The sequence below is a fragment of the Triticum aestivum genome, chromosome 6B, assembly GCF_018294505.1.
Source record: "Triticum aestivum cultivar Chinese Spring chromosome 6B, IWGSC CS RefSeq v2.1, whole genome shotgun sequence".
NCBI lineage: Eukaryota > Viridiplantae > Streptophyta > Magnoliopsida > Poales > Poaceae > Triticum > Triticum aestivum.
Window position 1 is genome coordinate 719,613,814 of NC_057810.1, and position 26,177 is coordinate 719,639,990.

Genomic DNA, 26,177 nt, shown 5'->3' on the forward strand with positions numbered 1-26,177 from the left:
TCTATCACCCTTCATCTCTCTCCCTTCTCTTCTCTCCCTCACACACACACACACACTCCCTCCTCTCCCTCTCCCAGTAGACAATACTAAGCTCACTGAGATGAGCGTGTTCAACTTGCAGCGTGCTGCAGTCACCAGAGTCACAATTATACAATTGCAGATGCTTAGGCAGTGGTGTACGCTGTAACTCTGAAGTTGAGGCGCCCAATGTAAATGAGCTCTCAACAATACTCCAACCATCCTGGTTTATTAGTCCCACTCATATTGCATGTCTAATTTTGACCATAAATTTGTCAAATAAAATAAGGATTTTGAAAACTAGAAATAACACCATTTGAAACTTCTAACAAACACGAATCTAATGAGATAAATTGTTGTCGTATATAACTTACATTTTGCTAGTTATAAATCTATGTGGTCAAAGTCTGAAAAATACGAGTACTCAAAACTCGGAGTAGCCAGAACTTATTGAGAAGTGGACTAAGAATCCGCCAAGCCGGGGTGCAGTGTCAGAGTCCTTAACAACAATATGTATGGAAAATGCGACTCCCTCTGATCCATAAGTGTCACAGTTTTGAACTAAGATTGAATATAACCTTGGTTCAAAATTGCGACACTTATTTTGAATCGGAGGGATTTTTTTTATGAATGATGAACATCTGCTACAAAGAAAACTTTCAGTTATGATGTTTCAGGCATTCCGTTCCATTGTCAAGATATGCAACAGAAGAAATTTATCTCGGTTCTACTTCCTCTAGTTGGCAGTTTGGTTTATGTTCTTGTTTTGATTTGAATGCCACCAAAAGAAAAGAAAAACTAATGGTGGAGAAGGCCATTGATCTGCAGAACTTGGCGTGGAACAAATCGTCTAGATGATGTTGGTGTATCAGCCTGACAAGGGGCTATCATGCCAAATTGATTCATAATAAAGCAATATGGTTTTACCCTAAATTTACAAGAACAATCGACATAGCAACATTTTTTTGAGGGATCGACATAACAACATATTAATATAGTTCTTGAGGTGACAACTTAATAATGCCGTTCACGCGGTAAAACAAACTCTCAATCAAAAGTAACAACACTTCTAACATACTTCACTGTTAAATCAACACCTACCAACACTTGTAACACACCTCACACAAAAACCTTTTTTTCCTCAAGCATTGAGCACTTTGGGTACACCCTTTTAGCTAGATGACCAGGCCTCATCTCACCATAGTGAAATATCGCAAATGACTCGATCCCGGTGGTGAGTCTCTTCTTCAATGAGATTCTCTGCCGTTTAGTCCAGGGGTACCTGACAAGCTTCTTCATGTCCCGGCAACTGCGACACTGCAACGTACTATAGAGGAACACATCCTCTAGATTGACGGCCGCCACCAGAACACGTCTGACATAACTCACAAAGCAATCTTCAGATTCAAAGCCAAAAATGACAAGTGTAACCAAGCTGTGGTGTTGAAAATCTGCTGCAGTCGAGTCCCACTCTACACCCTTGTTCTCACTATATGATCCTTCTTTCCTCTTCTCCTCGTCCATTTCCATATCACACACATGATCCCATACCTGCATGCCAGCAAAAAGGTCAAAGATAGAAATAAATTGCCAATAGAGCAGCCATCTATTGTATCTGGTGAGAGAAGCATGCAAAACCTAACATTAAGCCCATGTGGCAAACAATAGATCTTTAGTAAACACATACCGTCATGTATAGCTCCTTCAGTAAGGGCGCAGCTTCAAGAACATTCATTGTCCAGGTGAGATCGTACCCTTCAGGAAGATGAAACAGATTCACAAACCTTAGTTGGCAGAAAACAGATGCCAGACATTGCGTCCGACATTCTGGCTGCACCCAAATCTGCAATGAATAAGCACATGATGAGATGAGCAGAGAAGAAGTGAAGTCACAGCTCGCAAAGCGGCAATCTCAACTTACCTTTTCAGAATTAAATCCCAACTTCAGAACACGTATAGAGGTACCACTAAGAAACTCACTTAACTTCACCATCTTGTTGTAACTAAGGGCAATATTTGCGAGGCTTACAACCTCTAGCAATGGGACATGACCAATTAACAGCGGATCTTGGTACCGCAGCCAACCTTCAAAGAACAACCTTGTGAGTTGAGAGAGCCAGTTCAGCTCAACTATGGCAAGCTTACATTGGACGATACTAAGCTCACTGAGATGGGCGTGTTCAACTTGCAACGCGCTGCCATCATCACCAGAGTCACAGTTGAATAGACGCAGATGCTTTAACCACTTGCAAGTGATGAGAACATTGGATATGTCTGATTCACCAAATCTCAAATTCTCTAGGTCGAGAGCAGTGAGGCCGCCAAATGCATTTGGACAAGCATCAAAGAACGACATGAATTTTCTCGCACCGGTGACCAGGTCATCATCATCAATGTCCATGATGTCATACTTCCCTGTCATGACACTGAACTTGGCATTCTCGACCAAGTGCGTCACCATGGCATGACCAACAGCACGTCCAATGGATATGGGAACATCATCTCTCAAGTAGAATGTCGTGGACAGAAGGCGGATGGTGTGTTCTCCAGGATTTCTGTGTGTCAGTATGCTCTCTGTCGCTTGAGCTGCCGCTACGTTGATGCGAACCAATTCATCATCAGAGATGTCGGTGTAACGCACGCCGTGGGGCAGGAAGTGTGGAGCACTTATTATAAGCCGAGACAGCTTGGCACAGAGTTGAGTCCACTGTCTCGAGAGGATGCTAGTTCTTGCAGCATCGCGGACATTGAGTCGGTCGAGAATGTTGACCAAAATGTCGTCAGGCAGTGCGCTGAGTCTACTATCTCTCTTGCCTTTCTGCATTTGGCATTGGAAACAAATAAGAGTTGAGTTCACACGACCACAAAGATGTAATTATTGGTTTTTATACAATCACAAAACAAAATACTGTATACGATAGTACGAGACACACACACATATGGTATATTAATTTCTTGCCACACGAATCAAATAAGAACTGATTTCACACTAGTTAGTCGCAAAGAAGCAAATTTCGGTATTCTAGGACATGCAATTCGTACACGATCCCAGAGATGTAATTTTGGCACGCAAAAATTGCAGTTATCAAAATCTGCACAATCGATCCCAGAGATGCAATTTTGATGTAGTCCGAGAGATATAATCATATAAATTTGAGGTGCAATTTTTGTGTGTGATTAGATCTAGTGGAAGGGTTTTCTCTGAAAACAGAAGACCCTAGAGAATAAGAGGACAGTAAACTCACCCCCATGGCTCCCGCGTAGATCCGCGGAGGCTCGGCTCGACGAGAAGAATTCAGGTGGCTGATGCCTGCCGAAATCTGGTGGCTGCCGGCCGGGGCAGAGATGTGCAGCTGCTTGGGTTTGGGTTTGGGTTTGGGCGCCGCCCCCGGTGGCAACTTGGAAACCGAAGTCGTGAAGGACTCCGTCTCCCTCTGTAATCTTAATCTTGTGAGGCCACAGTTTCCTTGCAATTCAAACTCTAACTGCAGAAGGCATCTACTCGAGCCCCAAACTGATTCAATCTCCGAGCGAGTTGCAATCCGACAATAAACACAAGCCAAAACCAGGCCAGGCGATCTCCCCGGCACTGGCAGTCACCCGATTTCGCAGGAGACCAGCACCTCCTGAGACCTTCTCCGGCGAGCAGCTGCCAGACCGGTCGCCAAACCATCCTTCTCGGTCCTCGATCGGCAAGTTGACATTATGGTGAGTTCGTCCTCCTGTTTCCTGACCCTGTTCCTTCCGCTAGATCCTCTTACAACATTTTTTTTTACGGAAATGTTGACCATCTCGACCACACGCATTCATCACCGTCCAGTACTATATGCACGAATTTTGACATAATCTGGTCGATTTTCTGTGCCACGTAGGACAAAGCGTGTGTGTGGTGTGTGACATAGTTCGCCCACACATCCGTTTTACCACATGGAGGGGCCGGTGTGTGGGCGTTTAGCAGTTCACCCACACACCAGTTTTCAGTCACGCACAAGGGCTGGTGTGTGGGCGTTTGCCATCTCGCCCACAAGTCCGCCACTTCTCCCACACCCAAGCTGCCAGTTGTCATGCGTTTTGCAGTGTACATGGCAACTGCCCTAGTGTGATTGCAAGCAGATGGCAACTCTCTCTTTTTTTACCTGAACATGTCAGTTGCCATATGTTTTGCATGGTACATGGCAAACTGCCCTAACGTGCACGTAAGCAGATGGCAACTCTTTCTTTTTACATGGCAACTGCCATAACGTGCTTGTGAGCACATGGCAACTCTCTCTTTTACCCGAGTATTTTTTTTGCCATGCCATTTTTTCAGTGCTACATGGCAACTGCCTAGTTTTAGTAGGTGGCAACTCCTAAAGTTTTGAAATCATGGCAACTGCAGTAGACCAGACCACATATGGCAACAGCTGTAGTTCTCCAAAAAATGGCAATCTGGAACTTTGACCTGAGATGGCAACTGCAGTTGAGCAGACATGGCAACTGTAGTTGTCCGACATGACAACCGTAGTTCAGCGACATGGGAACTGCACTTAAATGAACATAGACGAGGGTCCGGCCCATGGTAACTGCGTGCGCGTGGTAAAGTGTCACGTGGGGTGTGCGGGACTACGAGGTACGAGGCCTGATGTACCGGGCATGTGGGCGTTATCTATTTCGCCCACACGCACGCGTATAAAAGGGACCGGGAGGAAAAAAAGGCGTGTGGGCGCTAGTTGTTTTGCCCACTGAGGGAGTCCTGGACTAAGGGGTGTCCAGATAGCCGGACTATCATCATCGGCCGGACTCCAAGACTATGAGGATACAAGATTGAAGACTTCGCCCCGTGTCCGGATGGGACTTTCCTTGGCGTGGAAGACAAGCTTGGCAATACAGATATGTAGATCTCCTACCATTGTAACCGATTCTGTGTAACCCTAGCTCTCTCCGGTGTCTATATAAACCAGAGGGTTTTAGTCCGTAGGACGAACAACCATTACAACAATCATACCATAGGCTAGCTTTTAGGGTTTAGCCTCCTTGATCTCGTGGTAGATCCACTCTTGTACTACCCATATCATCAATATTAATCAAGCAGGAGTAGGGTTTTACCTCCATCGAGAGGGCCCGAACCTGGGTAAAAACATCGTGTTCCTTGTCTCCTGTTACCATCCGCCTAGACGCACAGTTCGGGACCCCCTACGCGAGATCCGCCGGTTTTGACACCGACATTGGTGCTTTCATTGAGAGTTCCTCTGTGCCGTCGCGATCAGGAAGGATGCCTCTTCCCGTCTTTAAAGACGGTACCATCGCCAAAGGAGCTTTGGCCGCCGGCCAAACTATCAGGCTAGGCGGTTTTCTCATGACCGCCTGTTCGGCCACCGCTTCGACGATGGCCTCTCGGGTCATCAAAAGCAATCTTCACGTCAACTCGGAATTCGCCGAGCAGCTGGATCCAATGGAGCTCTCTTCCGTAAACGAGCTCTTGGATCGCATCGCCGCCCTGGGAGCCGCTACAGACTATAATCAGATTGGGCTTAAAACCGATCTGAGAGAGATTAACTCTCCCCAGTTTACCCACCACGTTGCGGTGGTAGAGGAACAAAGCGGTGACTCTTCCTCTGTATTAAAAACTAGTTATGTCCGGATTCCCGAACCCTCCATGCCGGATTCCCGCGGAGGGACGGACGTCGATCAAGTACTGAACCTAAAGTCAGGCAGCGGACCAGACTCGTCGGACAACGTCCAATAATCCAAGCTTCCAAATTCGGAAACCTCTCGGCCCTTGAGCCTCAAGATGGGCAGGGTTCCGGACTCAATTCCACCCACCCACCCAAACATATGCGATCTATCTCAAATCCGGCAAGAGTCCGCTGAAACAGTACATCATTACTGGGCCAGATTCCTCCTGGTTATGGACAGGATAAAGGACTGCCGTGAGGAAAACGCAATTTCAATTTTCTGCAATAATTGCACGGACAAGGGAATCTTGAACACCGTAAGTCGTCACGAAATTACACGCTTCGCCGACCTGACATCCATAGTACGAAAATACTGTGCGATGGAGAATGTCGGGGAAACCGAAACTAAGTTTTGGGACAACCCGGCTCCGAACACAACCCTAGTCCGAAACAAAAGGTTGCACCATGCTCAGGCTCCCAGGACAAGAACCAAAAAGCAAAAACCCCATAAAGGGCACGGAGAGGGATGGCTCAGCGGACCCTGTAAAATTCATAGTACAGAGGGCGCCACTCCAACTCATAGCCTTCGAGCATGTTGGATACTGCGGCAGGTGGCCAAAAGTGGCGAAGAGCTTCTATCCCCGGAGACCCACCCCAACAGTACCAGTACGGTATTAACAGTCTTCGAGACTTTCGCATCAAATAATATGCGGAAAAGAACAATCCGCAGCCTCGCCGAAGTCTACCAAGTAGCAACAACAAATCCATGGAGCGACACGGCCATCACCTTCAACGCCAGCGACGAACCTAAATTCCGAACAGCCCGAGCACCAACCGCATTGGTCCTCAGCCCAATAGTGGACGGCTTTCGTCTTACCAAGGTACTCATGGATGGCGGCAGCGGATTAAACCTCATCTACGAGGAAACCCTTCAAAAAATGAAAATAGACTGGAGCCGCATTGAGCGAAGCAGCACAACCTTTAGAGGAATAATCCCTAGCCGGGAAGCACGCTGCACAGGAAAAATCACACTTGATGTGGTGTTCGGCTCGCCGGACAATTACAGGTCCGAGGAGGTCACGTTCCAAGTGGCCCCGTTCATTAGCGGATATCACGCTTTATTAGGACGAGAGGCATTCACAATTTTCCAAGCCATACCCCATTACGGGTACATGAAGCTTAAAATGCCCGGGCCCAATGGAACCATCACCCTTGCCAGTGATCCAGACATAGCACTCCGCGCCGAAAACAAGACAGCCGCATTAGCCCTAGAGGCACTATCTGAAGCCCTAGCGGCGGAGGAACTCACTGCGCTGCGCTCTATAGTGAACAGGGATGATGTGATACTCGATAAGAGATCCAAGTCCACCTCTTTTAAACCAGCGGACGATATAGTCAAATTCCAGGTCCATCCAACGGACCCAACAAAGACGGCCTCCACCGGGGCACAGTTAAACCCTGATGTAGACGCCGCACTACGAGAATTCCTTCGGGAGAATTGGGACATCTTTGCCTGGCACCCTTCAGATATGCCAGGAATCCCACGCAGATTGGCAGAACACAGCATAAACATCCTAAAAGGATTCAAGCTAGTCAAACAGGCTCTTCATCGATTTTCCGAACCCAAAAGACAGGCAATGGGAGAGGAGCTAACCAAACTATTGGAAGCCGGATTCATCAGAGACATCAAACATCCGGACTGGCTAGCAAACCCGGTAATGGTACCAAAGAAGGACAAGTCCTGGCGCCTATGTGTCGATTTTAAAGACCTCAACAAGGCTTGCCCAAAGGATCCTTTCCCCCTTCCCCGCATCGATCAAATAATCGATGCTACTGCAGGGCACGATTCATTGTGCTTCCTCGACGCATACTCCGGCTACCATCAAATCAAGATGGCAGACTTGGACCAAGCCGCAACGGCATTCATTACTCCATACGGACCATTCTGCTTCAACACGATCCCCTTCGGACTCAAAAACGCCGGCGCAACATATCAGCGCATGATTCAGACATGTCTGGCTACCCAGATCGGCAAAACAGTAGAGGCATACGTGTTGGAAATATGCCCTAGAGGCAATAATAAAAGTATTATTATTATATTTCCTTGTTCATGATAATTGTCTTTTATTCATGCTATAACTGTATTATCCGGAAATCGTAATACACGTGTGAATACATAGACCACAATATGTCCCTAGTGAGCCTCTAGTTGACTAGCTCGTTGTGATCAACAGATAGTCATGGTTTCCTGGCTATGGACATTGGATGTCGTTGATAACGGGATCACATCATTAGGAGAATGATGTGATGGACAAGACCCAATCCTAAGACTAGCACAAAAGATCGTGTAGTTCATTTGCTAGAGCTTTGCCAATGTCAAGTATCTCTTCCTTCGACCATGAGAGCGTGTAACTCCTGGATACCGTAGGAGTGCTTTGGGTGTATCAAACGTCACAACGTAACTGGGTGACTATAAAGGTGCACTACAGGTATCTCCGAAAGTATCTATTGTTTTATGCGGATCGAGACTGGGATTTGTCACTCCGTGTAAACGGAGAGGTATCTCTGGGCCCACTCGGTAGGACATCATCATATGCGCAATGTGACCAAGGAGTTGATCACGGGATGATGTGTTACGGAACGAGTATAGTGACTTGCCGGTAACGAGATTGAACAAGGTATTGGATACGGACGATCGAATCTCGGGCAAGTAACATACCGATAGACAAAGGGAATTGAATACGGGATTGATTAAGTCCTTGACATCATGGTTCATCCGATGAGATCATCGTGGAACATGTGGGAGCCATCATGGGTATCCAGATCCCGCTGTTGGTTATTGACCAGAGAACGTCTCGGTCATGTCTGCATGTCTCCCGAACCCGTAGGGTCTACACACTTAAGGTTCGATGACGCTAGGGTTATAAAGGAAGTTTGTATGTGGTTACCGAATGTTGTTCGGAGTCCCGGATGAGATCCCGGACGTCACGAGGAGTTCCGGAATGGTCCGGAGGTAAAGATTTATATATGGGAAGTCCTATTTTGGCCACCGGAAAATGTGCGGGATTTTTCGGTATTGTACCGGGAAGGTTCTAGAAGGTTCCGGAGTGGGGCCCACCTGCATGGGGGGGCCCACATGGACGTGGGTAGTGGGGGCAAGGCCCCACACCCCTGGTCAAGGCGCACCAAGATCCCCCCTTAGAAGGAATAAGATCATATCCCGAAGGGATAAGATCAAGATCCCTAAAAAGGGGGGATAACAATCGGTGGGGAAGGAAATAATGAGATTTCTTTCCTCCCACCTTGGCCAACGCCCCAATGGACTTGGAGGGCAAGAAACCAGCCCCTCCACCCCTATATATAGTGGGGAGGCGCATGGGAGCTATAGACAAAGTTCTGGTGCAGCCCTCCCCCTCTCACAAGTACTCCTCCTCTCCCGCAGTGCTTGGAGAAGCCCTACAGGATTGCCACGCTCCTCCACCACCACCACGCCGTTGTGCTGCTGCTGGATGGAGTCTTCCTCAACCTCTCCCTCTCTCCTTGCTGGATCAAGGCTTGGGAGACGTCACTGGGATGTATGTGTGTTGAACGCGGAGGTGCCGTGCGTTCGGCACTTGATCATCGGTGATTTGAATCACGACGAGTACGACTCCATCAACCCCGTTCACTTGAACGCTTCCGCTTAGCGATCTACAAGGGTATGTAGATGCATTCTCTTTCTACTCGTTGCTGGTCTCTCCATAGATAGATCTTGGTGACACGTAGGAAAATTTTGAATTTCTGCTACGTTCCCCAACAGTGGCATCATGAGCTAGGTCTATTGCGTAGATTCTTTGCACGAGTAGAACACAAAGTAGTTGTGGGCGTTGATGTTGTTCAATATGCTTACCGTTACTAGTCCAATCTTGTTTCGACGGTATTGTGGGATGAAGCGGCCCGGACCGACCTTACACGTACTCTTACGTGAGACAGGTTCCACCGATTGACATGCACTTGGTGCATAAGGTGGCTAGCGGGTGCCAGTCTCTCCCACTTTAGTCGGAACGGATTCGATGAAAAGGGTCCTTATGAAGGGTAAATAGCAATTGGCATATCACGTTGTGGTCTTGCGTAGGTAAGAAACGTTCTTGCTAGAAACCCATAGCAGCCACGTAAAACATGCAACAACAATTAGAGGACGTCTAACTTGTTTTTGCAGGGTATGCTATGTGATGTGATATGGCCAAGAAGAATGTGATGAATGATATGTGATGTATGAGATTGATCATGTTCTTGTAATAGGATTCACGACTTGCATGTCGATGAGTATGACAACCGGCAGGAGCCATAGGAGTTGTCTTTATTTATTGTATGACCTGCGTGTCATTGAAGAACGCCATGTAAACTACTTTACTTTATTGCTAAACGCGTTAGTCATAGAAGTAGAAGTAGTCGTTGGCGTGACAACTTCATGAAGACACGATGATGGAGATCATGATGATGGAGATCATGGTGTCGTGCCGGTGACGATGATGATCATGGAGCCCCGAAGATGAAGATCAAAAGGAGCAAAATGATATTGGCCATATCATGTCACTATTTGATTGCATATGATGTTTATCATGTTTATGCATCTTGTTTGCTTAGGACGACGGTAGTAAATAAGATGATCCCTTACAAAATTTCAAGAAGTGTTCTCCCCTAACTGTGCACCGTTGCTACAGTTCGTCGCTTCTAAGCACCACGTGATGATCGGGTGTGATGGATTCTTACGTTCACATACAACGGGTGTAAGACAGTTTTACACAGCGAAAACACTTAGGGTTAACTTGACGAGCCTAGCATGTGCAGACATGGCCTCGGAACACGGAGACCGAAAGTTCGAGCATGAGTCATATGGTAGATACGATCAACATGAAGATGTTCACCGATGATGACTAGTCCGTCTCACGTGATGATCGGACACGGCCTAGTTGACTCGGATCATGTGATCACTTAGATGACCAGAGGGATGTCTATCTAAGTGGGAGTTCATAAGATGAACTTAATTATCCTGAACATAGTCAAAAGACCTTTTGCAAATTATGTCGTAAGCTCGCGCTTTAGTTCCACTGTTTAGATATGTTCCTAGAGAAAATATAGTTGAAAGTTGATAGTAGCGATTATGCGGACAGTAGAAAGCTTATGTCCTTAATGCACCGCTCAGTGTGCTGAACCCCAATGTCGTTTGTCGATGTTGCGAACATCGGACATACACGTTTTGATAACTACGTGATAGTTCAATTAAATGGTTTAAGTAGAGGCACCAAAGACGTTTTCGGAACGTCGCGGAACATATGAGATGTTTCGAGGGCTGAAATTGGGATTTCAGGCTCGTGCCCACGTCAAGAGGTATAAGACCTCCGACGATTTTCTTAGCCTGCAAACTAAGGGAGAAAAGCTCAATCGTTGAGCTTGTGCTCAGATTGTCTGAGCACAACAATCACTTGAATCGAGTGGGAGTTGATCCTCCAGATGAGATAGTGATGTTTCCCCAAAGTCATTGCCACCAAGCTGCTAGAGCTTCGTGATGAACTATAACATATCAGGGATAGATATGATGATCCTTGAAATATTCGTGATGTTTGACACCGCGAAAGTAGAAATCAAGAAGGAGCATCAATTGTTGATGGTTGGTGAAACCACTAGTTTCAAGAAGGGCAAGGGCAAGAAGGGATACTTCATGAAACGGCAATTCAGCTGCTGCTCTAGTGAAGAAACCCAAGGTTGAACCCAAACCCGAGACTAAGTGCTTCTGTAATAAGGGAACAGCCACTGGAGCAGAATTACCCTAGATACTTGGTAGATGAGAAGGCTGGCAAGGTCGATAGAAGTATATTGGATATACATTGTGTTGATGTGTACTTTACTAGTACTCCTAGTAGCACCAGGGTATTGGATACCGGTTCGGTTGCTAAGTGTTAGTAACTCGAAATAAAAGCTACGGAATAAACGGAGACTAGCTAAAGGTGAGCTGACGATATATGTTGGAAGTGTTTCCAAGGTTAATATGATCAAGCATCGCACGCTCCCTCTACCACCGAGATTGGTGTTTGCGTTGAGCATAGACATGATTGGATTATGTCTATCGCAATACGGTTATTCATTTAAGGAGAATAATGGTTGCTCTATTTTTGAATAATACCTTCAATGGTCTTGCACCTAAAGGAATGGTTTATTGAATCTCGGTCGTAGTGATACAAATTTTCATGCCAAAAGATATAAGATAGTAATGATACTACCACTTACTTGTGGCACTGCCATGTAAGTCATAATGGTATAAAACGCATGAAGAAGCTCCATGTTGATGGATCTTTGGACTCACTCGTTTTTGAAAAGTTTGAGACATGCGAACCATGTCTATTGGTGTATACGCATGAAGAAACTCCATGCAGATGGATCGTTTGGACTCACTTGATTTTGAATCACTTGAGATATGCAAATCATACCACATGGGCAAGATGACTGAAAAGCCTCGTTTTCAGTAAGATGGAACAAGATAGCAACTTGTTGGAAGTAACACATTTTGATGTGTGCAGTCCAATGAGTGCTGAGGCATGCAGTGAATATCGTTATGTTCTTACTTCACAGATGATTCGAGTAGATGTTGAGAATATTTACTTGATGAAACACAAGTCTGAATTATTGAATGGTTCAAGTAATTTCAGAGTGAAGTAGAAGATCATTGTGACAAGAGGATAAAATGTCTATGATATGATCATAGAGATGAATATCTGAGTTACGAGTTTTGGCACACAATTAAGACATTGTGGAAATTGTTTCGCAATTAATACCGCCTGGAACACCATAGTGTGATGGTGTGTCCGAACATCATAGTTGCACCCTATTGGATATGGTGCGTACCATGATGTCTCTTATCGAATTACCACTATCGTTCATGGGTTAGGCATTAGAGACAACCACATTCACTTTAAATAGGGCACCACGTAATTCTGATGAGATGACACCGTATGAATTATGGTTTAGAGAAACCTAAGTTGTCGTTTCTTAAAAGTTTGGGGCTGCGACGCTTATATGAAAAAGTTTCAGGTTGATAAGCTCGAACCCAAAGCGGATAAAATGCATCTTCATAGGAAACCCAAAACAGTTGGGTATACCTCCTAATTCAGATCCGAAAGCAATATGGATTGTTTCTAGAATCGGGTCCTTTCTCGAGGAAAAGTTTCTCTCGAAAGAATTGAGTGGGAGGATGGTGGAGACTTGATGAGGTTATTGAACCGTCTCTTCAACTAGTGTGTGACAGGGCACAGGGAGTTGTTCCTGTGGCACCTACACCAATTGAAGTGGAAGCTTATGATATTGATCATGAAACTTCGGATCAAGTCACTCCCAAACCTCGTAGGATGACAAGGATGCGTACTACTTCAGAGTGGTACGTAATCCTGTCTTGGAAGGTCATGTTGCTAGACAACAATGAACCTACGAGCTATGGAGAAGCGATGGTGGGCCCGGATTCCGATAAATGGCTTGAGGCCATAAAATCCGAGAGAGGATCCATGTATGAAAACAAAGTGTAGACTTTGGCAGAACGGCTCGATGGTCGTAAGGCTAATGAGTACAGATGGATTTCAAAAGGAAGACGGACAATGATGGTAAATGTCACCATTAAGAAAGCTCGACTTGTCGTTAAGATGTTTTCCGACAAGTTCAAGGAGTTGACTACGATGAGATTTTCTCACTCGTAGCGATGCTAAGAGTCTGTTGGAATTATATTAGCGATTACTGCATTATTTATGAAATCTTGCAGATAGGATGTCAAAACATTGTTTCCTCGACGATTTTAATGAGGAAAGGTTGTATGTGATACAACCGGAAGGTTTTGTCAATCCCGAAAGATGCTAATAAGTATGCAAAGCTCCAGCAATCCTTCTAAGGACTGGAGTGAGCATCTCGGAGTTGGAATGTATGCTTTGATGATGATCAAAAATTTTTGGGTTTGTACAAAGTTTATGAGAAACTTGTATTTCCAAAGAAGTGAGTGGGAGCACTATAGAATTTCTGATGAGTATATGTTGTTGACATATTGTTGATCAGAAATGACGTAGAATTTCTGGAAAGCATATAGGGTTATTTTGAAAGTGTTTTTCAATGGAAAGCCTGGATTAAGCTACTTGAACATTGAGCATCAAGATCTATAAGGATAGATCAAAATGCTTAATAATACTTTCAAATGAGCACATACCTTGACATGATCTTGAAGGTGTTCAAGATGGACCAGTCAAAGAAGGAGTTCTTGCCTGAGTTGTAAGGTACGAAGTTAAGACTTAAAGCTCGACCACGGCAGAATAGAGAGAAAGGACGAAGGTCGTCCCCTATGCTTAAGACGTAGGCTCTTCAGTATGCTATGCTGTGTACCGCACCTGAAGTGTGCCTTGCCATGAGTCAGTCAAGGGGTACAAGAGTGATCCAAGAATGGCTCACAGGACAGCGGTCAAAGTTATCCTTAGTAACTAGTGGACTAAGGAATTTTCTCGATTATGGAGGTGGTAAAAGAGTTCGTCGTAAAGGTTACGACGATGCAAGCTTGACACCTATCCGGATAGCTCTGAGTAGAGAGACCGGATACATATAATGGAGCAATAATTTAGAATAGCTCCAAGTAGAACAGTTGTTTGGAATAGCTCCAAATAGAGCGTGGTAGCTGCATCTAGGAGATGACATAGAGATTTGTAAAGCACACACGGATCTGAAAGGTTCAGACCCGTTGACTAAAACCTCTCTCACAAGCAACATGATCAAACATAAAACTCATTGAGTGTTAATCACATAGTGATGTGAACTAGACTACTGACTCTAGTAAACTCTTGGGTATTAGTCACATGGCGATGTGACCTGTGAGTGTTAATCACATGGCGATGTGAACTAGATTATTGACTCTAGTGCAAGTGGGAGACTGTTGGAAATATGCCCTAGAGGCAATAATAAAAGTATTATTATTATATTTCCTTGTTCATGATAATTGTCTTTTATTCATGCTATAACTGTATTATCCGGAAATCGTAATACACGTGTGAATACATAGACCACAATATGTCCCTAGTGAGCCTCTAGTTGACTAGCTCGTTGTGATCAACAGATAGTCATGGTTTCCTGGCTATGGACATTGGATGTCGTTGATAACGGGATCACATCATTAGGAGAATGATGTGATGGACAAGACCCAATCCTAAGACTAGCACAAAAGATCGTGTAGTTCATTTGCTAGAGCTTTGCCAATGTCAAGTATCTCTTCCTTCGACCATGAGAGCGTGTAACTCCTGGATACTGTAGGAGTGCTTTGGGTGTATCAAACGTCACAACGTAACTGGGTGACTATAAAGGTGCACTACAGGTATCTCCGAAAGTATCTATTGTTTTATGCGGATCGAGACTGGGATTTGTCACTCCGTGTAAACGGAGAGGTATCTCTGGGCCCACTCGGTAGGACATCATCATATGCGCAATGTGACCAAGGAGTTGATCACGGGATGATGTGTTACGGAACAAGTAAAGTGACTTGCCGGTAACGAGATTGAACAAGGTATTGGATACCGACGATCGAATCTCGGGCAAGTAACATACCGATAGACAAAGGGAATTGAATACGGGATTGATTAAGTCCCTGAAATCGTGGTTCATCCGATGAGATCATCGTGGAACATGTGGGAGCCATCATGGGTATCCAGATCCCGCTGTTGGTTATTGACCAGAGAACGTCTCGGTCATGTCTGCATGTCTCCCGAACCCGTAGGGTCTACACACTTAAGGTTCGATGACGCTAGGGTTATAAAGGAAGTTTGTATGTGGTTACCGAATGTTGTTCGGAGTCCGGATGAGATCCCGGACGTCACGAGGAGTTCCGGAATGGTCCGGAGGTAAAGATTTATATATGGGAAGTCCTATTTTGGCCACCGGAAAATGTTCGGGATTTTTCGGTATTGTACCGGGAAGGTTCTAGAAGGTTCCGGAGTGGGGCCCACCTGCATGGGGTGACCCACATGGACGTGGGTAGTGGGGGCAAGGCCCCACACCCCTGGTCAAGGCGCACCAAGATCCCCCCTTAGAAGGAATAAGATCATATCCCAAAGGGATAAGATCAAGATCCCTAAAAAGGGGGGATAGCAACCGGTGGGGAAGGAAATGATGGGATTTCTTCCCTCCCACCTTGGCCAACGCCCCAATGGACTTGGAGGGCAAGAAACCAGCCCCTCCACCCCTATATATAGTGGGGAGGCGCATGGGAGCTAAACACGAAGTTCTGGCACAGCCCTACCTCTCTTCCTACTCCTCCTCTCCCATGGTGCTTGGCGAAGCCCTGCTGGATTGCCACGCTCCTCCACCACCACCACGCCGTTGTGCTGCTGTTGGATGGAGTCTTCCTCAACCTCTCCCTCTCTCCTTGCTGGATCAAGGCGTGGGAGACGTCACCGGGCTGTACGTGTGTTGAACGCGGAGGTGCCGTCCGTTCGGCACTAGGATCATCGGTGATTTGAATCACGACGAGTATGACTCCTTCAACCCTGTTCTCTTGAACGCTTCCGCTTAGCGATCTACAAGGGTATGTAGATGCACTCTCTTTCTACTCGTTGCTGGTCTCTCCATAGATAGATCTTGGTGACACGTAGGAAAATTTTGAATTTCTGCTACGTTCCCCAACAATACGTAGACGACGTGGTCGTCAAAACCAAACACATCGAAACTTTAGTAGACGATCTGAGGCTCACATTCGACAACCTCCGAGCATATGACATTAAGCTGAACCAGGAAAAATGCGTTTTCGGCGTACCAGCCGGAAAGCTCCTGGGCTTCATTGTATCCGGTAGAGGAATTGAAGCAAACCCAGTCAAGATCCGAGCTCTGTCACAGCTGGATATTCCAAAAGACCTCAAACAAATACAAAAATTGACTGGATGCGTGGCGGCTCTGAGCCGCTTCATCTCCCGTTTGGTATAAAAGGCATTGCCCCTCTATCGCCTCCTCAGGCGCACCGAACACTTCGAGTGGACGGATGCTGCCACTGCCGGACTTGAAGAAATAAAGGCCATATTGGCAACAAATCCGGTCCTGGCCGCGCCCAACCTGGGCGAACCAATGTTGTTATATATCGCGGCAACACATCAAGTTGTAAGCGCAGTGCTCGTCGTCGAACGAGAAACAGAAGGGCATAAATTCCCTCTTCAAAAACCAGTGTACTACGTATCCACTGTCTTAACTCCCTGCAAGTCCCAGTACCCGCATTATCAAAAGATAGCATACGCGGTGTTCATGGCATCCCGGAAGCTGCGACACTACTTTCAAGAGTGTTCGATAACAGTGGCCTCCGAAGTACCCCTCAACGACATCATAAACAACCGCGACGCGACGGGCAGGATTGCAAAATGGGCCATTGAGCTCTTACCATTTGACATAACCTACAAACCACGGCGAGCCATAAAGTCACAAGTCTTGGCGGACTTCGTCGCTGAATGGACTGAAGTCGAACTCCCTAAAGAGTACGGCGCATACTCCAATTGGATCATGCATTTCGATGGCTCTAAAATGTTGGCCGGCTTGGGGGCTGCCGTCGTTTTGACGTCCCCAACCGGAGACACAGTCCAATACGTACTTCAAATAATGTACACAGACTCCAACAACGCAGCCGAATATGAGGCCCTTCTGCACGGTCTCCGGATGGAAATCTCCATGGGCATTCAATGCCTCGAGGTCCGCGGGGATTCAAACCTCGCAATATCACAAGTAAATGGAGACTTTGATGCCAAAGATCCGAAAATGGCAGCCTGCCGTAACGCCGTCCTAAAAATGTCAGCTCGGTTCGAAGGACTCGAATTCCACCATGTAGCCCGGGATAATAACCAGGCAGCCGACGTGCTGGCACGCATCGGCGCAAAACGCGACGCCGTCCCTCCAAACATCTTCCTGGAGCGGCTCTTTAAGCCATCCGTAGTATGGGAAGAGGAGTCCGAAAACAACAATCCGGAACCAACCGCACCGCCCAACACCGAACATTCTGACACAACCGGTGGCTCAGCCAATGACATAACACCTTCCGCCCATGAAATAATGGCAGTCATTGCCCCGTGGACGGAACCATTCCTAGCCTACTTAACTAGGCAGGAACTTCCCGAAGACCAAAATGAGGCCCGCTGCATAGTTCGGCGATCTAAAGCCTACAAGGTCCATGAGGGGGAACTTTATAAGAAAAGCGCAACCGGAGTCCTTCAAAGGTGTATCTCCGAAGAGGAAGGGTGAAATCTTCTGGCTGAAATTGATGCCGGACTAGGCGGACACCACGCTGCAACCCGGGCCCTTGTAGGTAAGGCCTTCCGTACAAGATTTTATTGGCCGACGGCCCGGGCAGACGCTCAGGACTTAGTCCAACGATGCATCGGTTGTCAGCTCTTTGCTAATCAGAGCCACATGCCACCCACCGCCCTCCAAACTATACACATCACCTGTCCGTTTGCGGTCTGGGGGCTTGACATGGTTGGACCCTTAAAGGGGGAACCCACAAGCAAAAATACCTATTGGTCATGGTGGACAAATTCACCAAATGGATAGAGGCCAAGCCAGTTAAAACGGCCGAATCCGGACCTGTGATAGACTTCATATCTAGGGTAGTACACCATTACGGTGTCCCCCACAGCATCATCACCGATACCGGCACGAACTTCATGGCCGACGAGGTTAAACTCTGATGCAAAAATATGGGCATTAAGCTCGACTACGCTTCAGTCTATCACCCTCAAACCAACGGTCAAGTTGAACGAGCAAATGGTCTAATCATGAGCGGCATCAAACCCAGATTAGTGCGGTCCCTTACGGAATCTAACACGCACTGGGTAGAGGAGCTCGACTCCGTACTCTGGGGGCTGCGGACCACGCCAAACCGTACTACCGGGTTCACACCATTCTTTATGGTATACGGTGCAGAGGCAGTTTTGCCATGCGACATAATTCATGACTCACCTCGAGTGCGCATGTACGAAGAAAGAGAAGCCGAGTTGGATCGGCAGGAAAACTTGGACGCATTGGAGGAGGAGCGCGACGTGGCCAAGGCTCGTTCCGCATTCTATCAGCAGCAGACTCGAAGATATCAAATCAGAGAGGTACGAGCCAAGACTTACAATGTTGGCGAACTAGTTCTACGTTTGTCGGACAAGAAAAAGGACAAACTCAAGCCCAAATGTCGGACAAGACTTCATCATCGACCAAGTTCTGACCGGCGGAGCATACCGTCTGCGAAACGCATCGGACAACCGACTCAAGCCGAACCCATGGAACGCAGCCCGCCTCCGAAGATTCTACACCTAGCGCCGGACTCAGAGTTCGTCTCCTTCCTCCGTCCACATTTTTACACTTTAGCTATCTTTTGTTTCTCTCTTTTCTCCCACCCTTTTCATAAAGCCCTTGAGGGCCGATTTGCGCATTGTTCGCACACACTTGATGTGCTACCCGCACTCATTATACCTGGGGGCTTCTTTAACAGAAGCTTACTTATACGGGCTTTATGCCCAACACATGTGTCAAACTTCCGCATGTACCTTTTATTCACCATTATATGCATCGATATGACTTAAGTTTGGGCCAAGATGGGTTGCCTGGCTCCTGTGCTTACCCCTACGTTCCCGATTGTTTGGCTAGGAGGTAAAGGGAGCACCTCTGCGATTGCTACTGCCGGGTCAGCCGGATGTGTACCTCAGACTGGGTGAAGCCGAAAGCTAGCGTTCTTAAGGGAATATTCGGTCGGTGACTTGAAAGATGATTTTTTACCTATTTATTTATCTGCCCCCAGATGTTTTCCTGCTCTTTTCGCAGTCCGGACATGCACTTTAGGGCATGCCTCCCAGGGAAAGGAACCCTTAACGGAACTATTCTCCCTGGAAGATGTTTCTTACTAACCATGTAATATAACATAACTAGTTGGGCACTTGTCTGATAAAGCACTAATGACCCCTACGCCTGGTCTCCATGCATGCCCCGGTTTTTTCATAACCGAGAAGGTATTCGGACACACTCCGGACTCTAGGGTCCCGAGGTTGAAGCGAAAAGGTCGGCAAAGACAAACGATCTACAATCCGGCTAGAAGGCATTTTACATGTCATTTTAAATACATCGTCAAATCGACTGACTGTACTCCTCCTCAATCCCGTCTAACAGGCTGTCTAATTTACAGTCCCGTTGGGAATACTTAGCGGCCAACTCTACTTGGCCGTACACTAAGCTCACAGGGATCTCCTTCCCATCGGGCCCCACAGGTCCGACCTCGGCCATGTGGTTTGGATCCGCCTTCTTGTACCGCGTCTTCACCATGGCCCAGGCCTCCCTGGCACCTTGACGGCAGGCCGATATCTTCCATAAACGGAAGCGCTGCCGTGCTCCCTGAAGCTTCTCCGCAAGCTCTCCAAGGCCCTCGGGTAGGGAGACGGACGGCCATAAGGCCTGGACGACGCCACTCATCGCCTGCCGAACACGTTCGAGCAGTTGCACCAGCTCGGGAAGTTGGTCACCCGTTGAACCGGGCATTTCCTCCGCAGGGCGACCTGTGAGCACACCTACAGACATATTTCTGTCAATTGACTTCCTCGCCGAACTCTTCTTTTCAAAAGAGTTTGCTCAAGCACTTACTATAGATGCCGCGACGAAGCCGCTGATTCTCCTTCACGGAGCCAGACAGCTGGGCCCGAACACCTTTTAGCTCTTCTCCAAGCTGGGTGTGGGCATCTTGGAGTTTGTTCCTCTCCTGCTGCACCTTCATAAGCACCCTCTCGCCGGCCTTCAGCTGGCGCAGTAGCTGTTGCTTGTCCGGATCAAGTCCGGCAACATCTGCAATATTATTGTCAGACTTATACGCACGCCGCACACTGCTTATCTTTTTGAAATATGTGTTACCGGAGGGGGTCTCGGTGTCTCCTCCTGCGGCGGCCTAGTGCGGCCTCAAGTTGGGCCTTGCACCCTTGTAGCTCCTGAGACAATTGGGCATTCTTCTCCGTGAGATCCTGCATATCAAATGATCCTTAAATCAGTTATTTTAACTACTTTAAGTCTCGGGGGCTACTGGCATATACAACTATTAAAATCCTTTACCCGTATGTCTTTTACATACTGCTCCGTGGCTCTGGTTAAACCATCTTGAGTGGCACGGAGGTGCGCGTCTCCCGCGTTAAAGGCATTCAACGCCTCTGGGGAGAAACACGCGTCACGAAGAACTGTCCGGCGGCGCCTATGATTCATGGCGCTCTCCACCTCAGACCTGGTGGCGGACAGCCTGTCGGCATCCTCCGTTGGAGGAGTATCCGGCTCGCGCCTTGCGCTCGCCTCCCCCTCCGGACCAGGTGTTGGAGCCTGGCTGGCGGAGGCTTGGTTGGCAACCTCTCCGGGCACAGTCCGGCGAGCGCTCTTTCTCCTGGAAAAGTCATGAGCATTAATACGCCCCCCAGGAATCTTTTTCCTAAACAACGGTCGCGAGCTATACCGTTGCGGTGACGTTTCGATTCGCACCGCACCCCTCTTCCGCCTGCTGGGCCGGACTAACCCTTGTTGGTCAGCCGCCGCGGGTTCGGCTTCCCTCCTTGAAGGCACCTCCTGCAAGACACCGTTGTATACGGTGGTCAGAAATACGCAAGGACGAAGTAATGGTGTCAGGACTCCGGTCATAATTACCTGGGAAGCCGGAGATAAGCCGGGGTAGTCAGCCGTAATGGCGACTAGAGCATTGTCCATGCTGAGTTGGTGGAACACCCCGTCAATTAGCTCCACCTTTATGTCCGGATCCTCTTCGGAGGCCGGGTCAAGGGATCTTCCCGGGTCCTCGGGTTGTGGAGCCGGACTGTGTATGCCCTCCACATCCCGACGCAGTTCCTGCGTCAAAATCATAAAGTAAGGCACTTAACTTTGAAAGCACGGGTCAGATGAATAAACGTCCGCTTACCCAGCTCCGAGGGTTATTCATGGAGAACCCATTCAATGGGCTCGTCTGGAGGAAGTCCTCCTTCTCCCCCTTGTACAGGCCGGACAGGATCTTCACCAGATCCGCGGCCGATCCCGGCCCCTTGCGGCCATGACGGGTGGCGTCATTCTCCCCGTTGAAATCCCACATGGTGTGGCCCCTATATTGGAGTGGCTGCACCCCTCGCATGATGCACGTGGCCATGACTCCAATCATGGTCAATCCGGAATGGGCCAGCAACCTTATCCGGCCCATCAAATAATGGACGCTCCTGTCTTCCTCCTGTTGAGGGCTCCGCGGGCGCCAACTTAGGCGTTTCTTCAGAGGAGCCTTGCTGAACTCCGGGAGGCCGATCCGAACTGGGTCCGGCAGTGGAGCATCTTCCACATAAAACCATTCCGAGGGCCAGTCTTCGGACGCCTTCTTTGGGGTTCCGGATAGATATCCGGTCCCGGCGATGCGCCATATTTCGGCTCCGCCCACTTGATATATTGACCCCTCGTGAGAACGGGGTACGAGGCAAAATAGTCTCTTCCACAGCGCAAAATGGGGCTCGATGCCCAGGAACAGCTCGCAAAGAGCTACGAAACCCGCGATGTGCAGAATAGAGGCGGGCGTGAGGTGATGAAGCTGGAGTCCGTAGAACTCCAGAAGCCCCCGGAGAAACGGATGTATGGGAAATCCGAGCCCCCTTATTAGATAAGGGACGAAGCACACCCGCTCTCCTTTGGAGGGACTAGGGGTGGCCTCCGCTTGCTTTCCACCTTTGTAGGTGGCCAGCCCGGCTCGAACTGGGACCATAAAGGCCGGAGGAAGGTATCCCTCCACTTGGAGCGTCACCAGCTCGTTGTGCGGGACTGAACATCTCCTCCAATCTCCTGGCTGAGGGCTAGGAGCGCGAGAGGAGGAGCCGCGTCGACGGTCCATGATGGAATGGATTTTTGGTCAGAAGCGCTCCGATGAGTACTCGCGGAAGGAAGATGGTGTGATTTGGATCTGGATTCTTGCCTCTCTTATAGGCAGATTATTTGCGCAGCTAGGGGGTAAAATATAAAAATACCCTGGCCTTTCGCATTCGTGCGACACGTGGAGGAGGGCCATTATTGGGCGTGGAAGCCAAGGAGCGCAACGTTTATAAGGAAGCCGGACACTATTCGGCAAGCACATGGAATTTGGAGGAGAACCCGCCTTGCAACGCCGAAGACAATATACGTGCCGGACTCGTCGTCATTGAAGCCTGGTTCGGGGGCTACTGAGGGAGTCCTGGACTAGGGGGTGTCCGGATAGCCGGACTATCATCATCGGCCGGACTCCAAGACTATGAAGATACAAGATTGAAGACTTCGTCCCGTGTCCGGATGGGACTTTCCTTGGCGTGGAAGACAAGCTTGGCAATACGGATATGTAGATCTCCTACCATTGTAACCGACTCTGTGTAACCCTAGCTCTCTCTGGTGTCTATATAAACCGAAGGGTTTTAGTCCGTAGGACGAACAACCATTACAACAATCATACCATAGGCTAGCTTCTAGGGTTTAGCCTCCTTGATCTCGTGGTAGATTCACTCTTGTACTACCCATATCATCAATATTAATCAAGCAGGAGTAGGGTTTTACCTCCATCGAGAGGGCCCGAACCTGGGTAAAAACATCGTGTCCCTTGTCTCCTGTTACCATCCGCCTAGACGCACAGTTCGGGACCCCCTACCCGAGATCCGCCGGTTTTGACACCGACACCCACACACAAGCGTGTGGGCTGGTCCTCTTAGGCACCACACAGAACGTGTGGGCAGATCCCTTAACGCCCACACGTGTGGCAGTTATCGGGACCCTTTTTTTAAAGCAAAGCAATCCTCTTAGAACATCACCTGCAAAAGAGTACTAGCTTGTAGTATCTCTTACAACAATGAATAACAAAAAGTATGAACTATAATCAGATTCAGAACTCATGGTGAAAACTTAAACCTCTTGAATGAAACAGTATAGAGTTGCGACCTTCTTTGTAGAAAATATCAAAACTGCACCTGTGATGAGTGGCTAATAAGAAACCATCTCTGGTTTGTTTCCATATATCAAATGTAGGAGGACGGTCAAGATGATTCGCTCATCAAGTTGCCTGATGACATTTTGCTCAACATTGTCGAGCGACTTGATATCGCCGACGCCGCACGAACCAGCGTCTTCTCCAAACGTTGGAAGCACATCCCTGCTATGCTCTCAGAAATTGCCATAGAGGTTGATTCTTTTCAGCCCAAGCACGAAGGGAGGAAGTTAACCTCAGATGATATAGTTCGGGCCAATACCACCATGCTGGGAGCAACCAGGAGCATACTGGATAGGAGGGCTGGAAGTCCATGCACCATTCACCTGTTGCGCATGCAATTCTACTTGGGAGATGAGTCCATTTTCATTGGCCAGACTGTTGCAAACACCATAGCAACACAAAAGGTTGCTTGGGTCGAGTTTACAATCCTGACAAAGGTGCGCAAAAATTGTACCAAGAATGAACTCATCACTTATGGGACGCAGTTCATGTCATTCTTTGACTCGTGTCCAAACACATTTGGTGGTCTGGCACGCCTCACTCTAGAGAATTTGAGGTTAGGTGAATCCGACTTCCCCAAAATTTTCAGTATATGCAGACAACTGGAGTTCCTCCGCCTCTACCACTGCGACTTGGGGTACATGTCCTTGCTGGAAGTGGAACATCCGCAACTCAGTGAACTGGCGGTTGTCCATAGCAGTCTTAGGATGGTTGATCTGAAGTGGGTACCAAGACTCACACTAGTGAAATTTAATGGATTTGTATCTCAAGACAACCCCGTCTGTTTTGGCTATGTCCCACTGCTCCAGACTGTGAGCATCATCAATATTGGCTTTTCTCGGCACAAGATGCTCAAGTTAAGTGAGTTGCTTGGCAAAACTGCTGTAACCAACCTGCATTTGAACTTTAAAAGTGAAAAGGTTAGTGAAGGTTGGCAATGTTGTTATATTAGTGGTGTGTGTATGATCAAATTTGCTGTCCATGTGGTTGAGAGGTTGTAATCATTACTTTCGGTTAAAGTAATTCTACATTATCCCCCTCTCTTTTTTGCAGATTTGGGTCAAACCAGAAGGTCGAAAACAATTGTTACCGGTGTTCCACAAACTTAGGCTTGTGAATATGCTTAACATTTCTGAAGAATGTGACCTGATGTGGACAATGTTCATACTCGAAGGTGCACCCATCCTTGAGGAACTATGTGTCATGGTAAACTCTTGTCCCTAATCGTCAATTCTTTTCAAGAAGAATCGTCAATTCTCAGTTCTATGCCACTTCACGTATTGATGCTTACCTCATGTGGAATATGCAAAACATATTGTCTCATTTTGAAGTTCAAAATTTTTGTGAATGCAGGTGAGGGATCATTCATGTGAAATGATAACGGGGAAGCGGAGGGAAAAGTATGTGTTCAGCAAGGTGAAAGACAAGGGACTAGAATGGGAACCATCTGCATATAATTTCAAGCACGATAATCTGGCTGTGCTCAAAATCTATGGGTTTCAGGAAGAAAACAAATTTGTGAGCTATGTTAGAAGTATCAGGGAAGCAGCAGTGAATCTAGAGGACATATACCTGTATAACAATCCAGCGTGTGAGAAGTGCAAGCACCCGGTTCCAAAGGAGTGGACATGGAAGCAGAGGTTGTCGCTGAGGGACAAAATCAACAAGGGGATGCTCTCGCCTGTCAAGATTCATTTCCTGACAAAATAAGCTGTACTTGACAGAAACTTGTCCTTGCCAAGAACAAGAAACCTACCTGCCTACTTCCTTTCATCCGGGCTCTCGGCCGACAGTTCATGTATAATTAGCTAAATCTGTTACGTCAGCCTTAGAGACAGATATATGCTTATGTAAGATAACATCATAACAATCACCGGCGGGGAGGGATCATGTTTTCTTTGGGTCAGCATCGATTAGTTGCCGTTTCACACAAAAAAAATCATCGATTAGTTTCCAATAGTGAACCTTTTAAGTTATGTGTATTCTGAGATCCTTCCAGTTGTGTGTATTTTGCGTAATACAGCTATACTACCAAAGTGTGAAAATACAATAATATATTTTCATACGCTACACAAAAAGACAAGTAGATATATCAAAGTGGGTTTATTGGGACCCTTTTTTTTCTGTGTAGCTTACAAATCAACATGGATAATTTTCACATATTTTATAAAGCAAAAACTTCGAAATACCATTTCGATCTTTTTACCAAAATAAGCTTGTGTTTTCTTGAGTCCGGGAGCCAAAAATTCGCACTCGTTTGATGAACTTCATAATTAAGTAATTAGTGAGTACCATCTTTTCTCTCTTCAATCAAAGGTGAGCTATATGTCGACATCTTAAGACAAAAAGGGTAATCTATGCAATATCAAGCATTCGGTGTCTCAAAATGCTGAACAATGAGCAAGATCTCTTTTTTAGATAAGATGAGGAAAAACACAAAAGGAAAAGGAAATTTCAGACACGGAAGTTTTTTTAGGACTATTTTCAGACATGGAAGT

General features: G+C 47.2%; 2 protein-coding genes across 2 annotated transcripts; one reads left to right on the forward strand and one right to left on the reverse strand.

Moving 5' to 3' along the window:
- Positions 1 to 1,011: 1,011 nt before the first annotated feature.
- LOC123135180 (uncharacterized) lies at positions 1,012 to 2,842 on the reverse strand. Its single transcript, XM_044554269.1, has 3 exons — positions 1,940 to 2,842; positions 1,706 to 1,861; positions 1,012 to 1,569 (listed from the first exon to the last, which is right to left on the reverse strand). Exons 1-3 carry the CDS (start codon positions 2,840 to 2,842, stop codon positions 1,138 to 1,140), a joined length of 1,491 nt encoding a protein of 496 aa, XP_044410204.1. The 3' UTR covers positions 1,012 to 1,137.
- A 521-nt stretch (positions 2,843 to 3,363) lies between these two features.
- LOC123139752 (F-box/FBD/LRR-repeat protein At3g52680-like) lies at positions 3,364 to 25,602 on the forward strand. Its single transcript, XM_044559471.1, has 4 exons — positions 3,364 to 3,468; positions 23,718 to 24,599; positions 24,733 to 24,885; positions 25,033 to 25,602. Exons 1-4 carry the CDS (start codon positions 3,364 to 3,366, stop codon positions 25,387 to 25,389), a joined length of 1,497 nt encoding a protein of 498 aa, XP_044415406.1. The 3' UTR covers positions 25,390 to 25,602.
- Positions 25,603 to 26,177: the final 575 nt, after the last annotated feature.

Coding starts and splice junctions, on each gene's coding strand:
- LOC123135180 (XM_044554269.1), bottom strand. CDS start 2,842: ATGCAGAAAGGCAAGAGAGATAGTAGACTCAGCGCACTGCCTGACGAC. Junction 1,862..1,939: donor TGGGATTTAATTCTGAAAAG/GTAAGTTGAGAT, acceptor TATTCATTGCAG/ATTTGGGTGCAGCCAGAATG. Junction 1,570..1,705: donor TGAAGGAGCTATACATGACG/GTATGTGTTTAC, acceptor GCTGGCATGCAG/GTATGGGATCATGTGTGTGA.
- LOC123139752 (XM_044559471.1), top strand. CDS start 3,364: ATGTGCAGCTGCTTGGGTTTGGGTTTGGGTTTGGGCGCCGCCCCCGGT. Junction 24,600..24,732: donor TGAACTTTAAAAGTGAAAAG/GTTAGTGAAGGT, acceptor TCTTTTTTGCAG/ATTTGGGTCAAACCAGAAGG. Junction 24,886..25,032: donor TTGAGGAACTATGTGTCATG/GTAAACTCTTGT, acceptor TTGTGAATGCAG/GTGAGGGATCATTCATGTGA.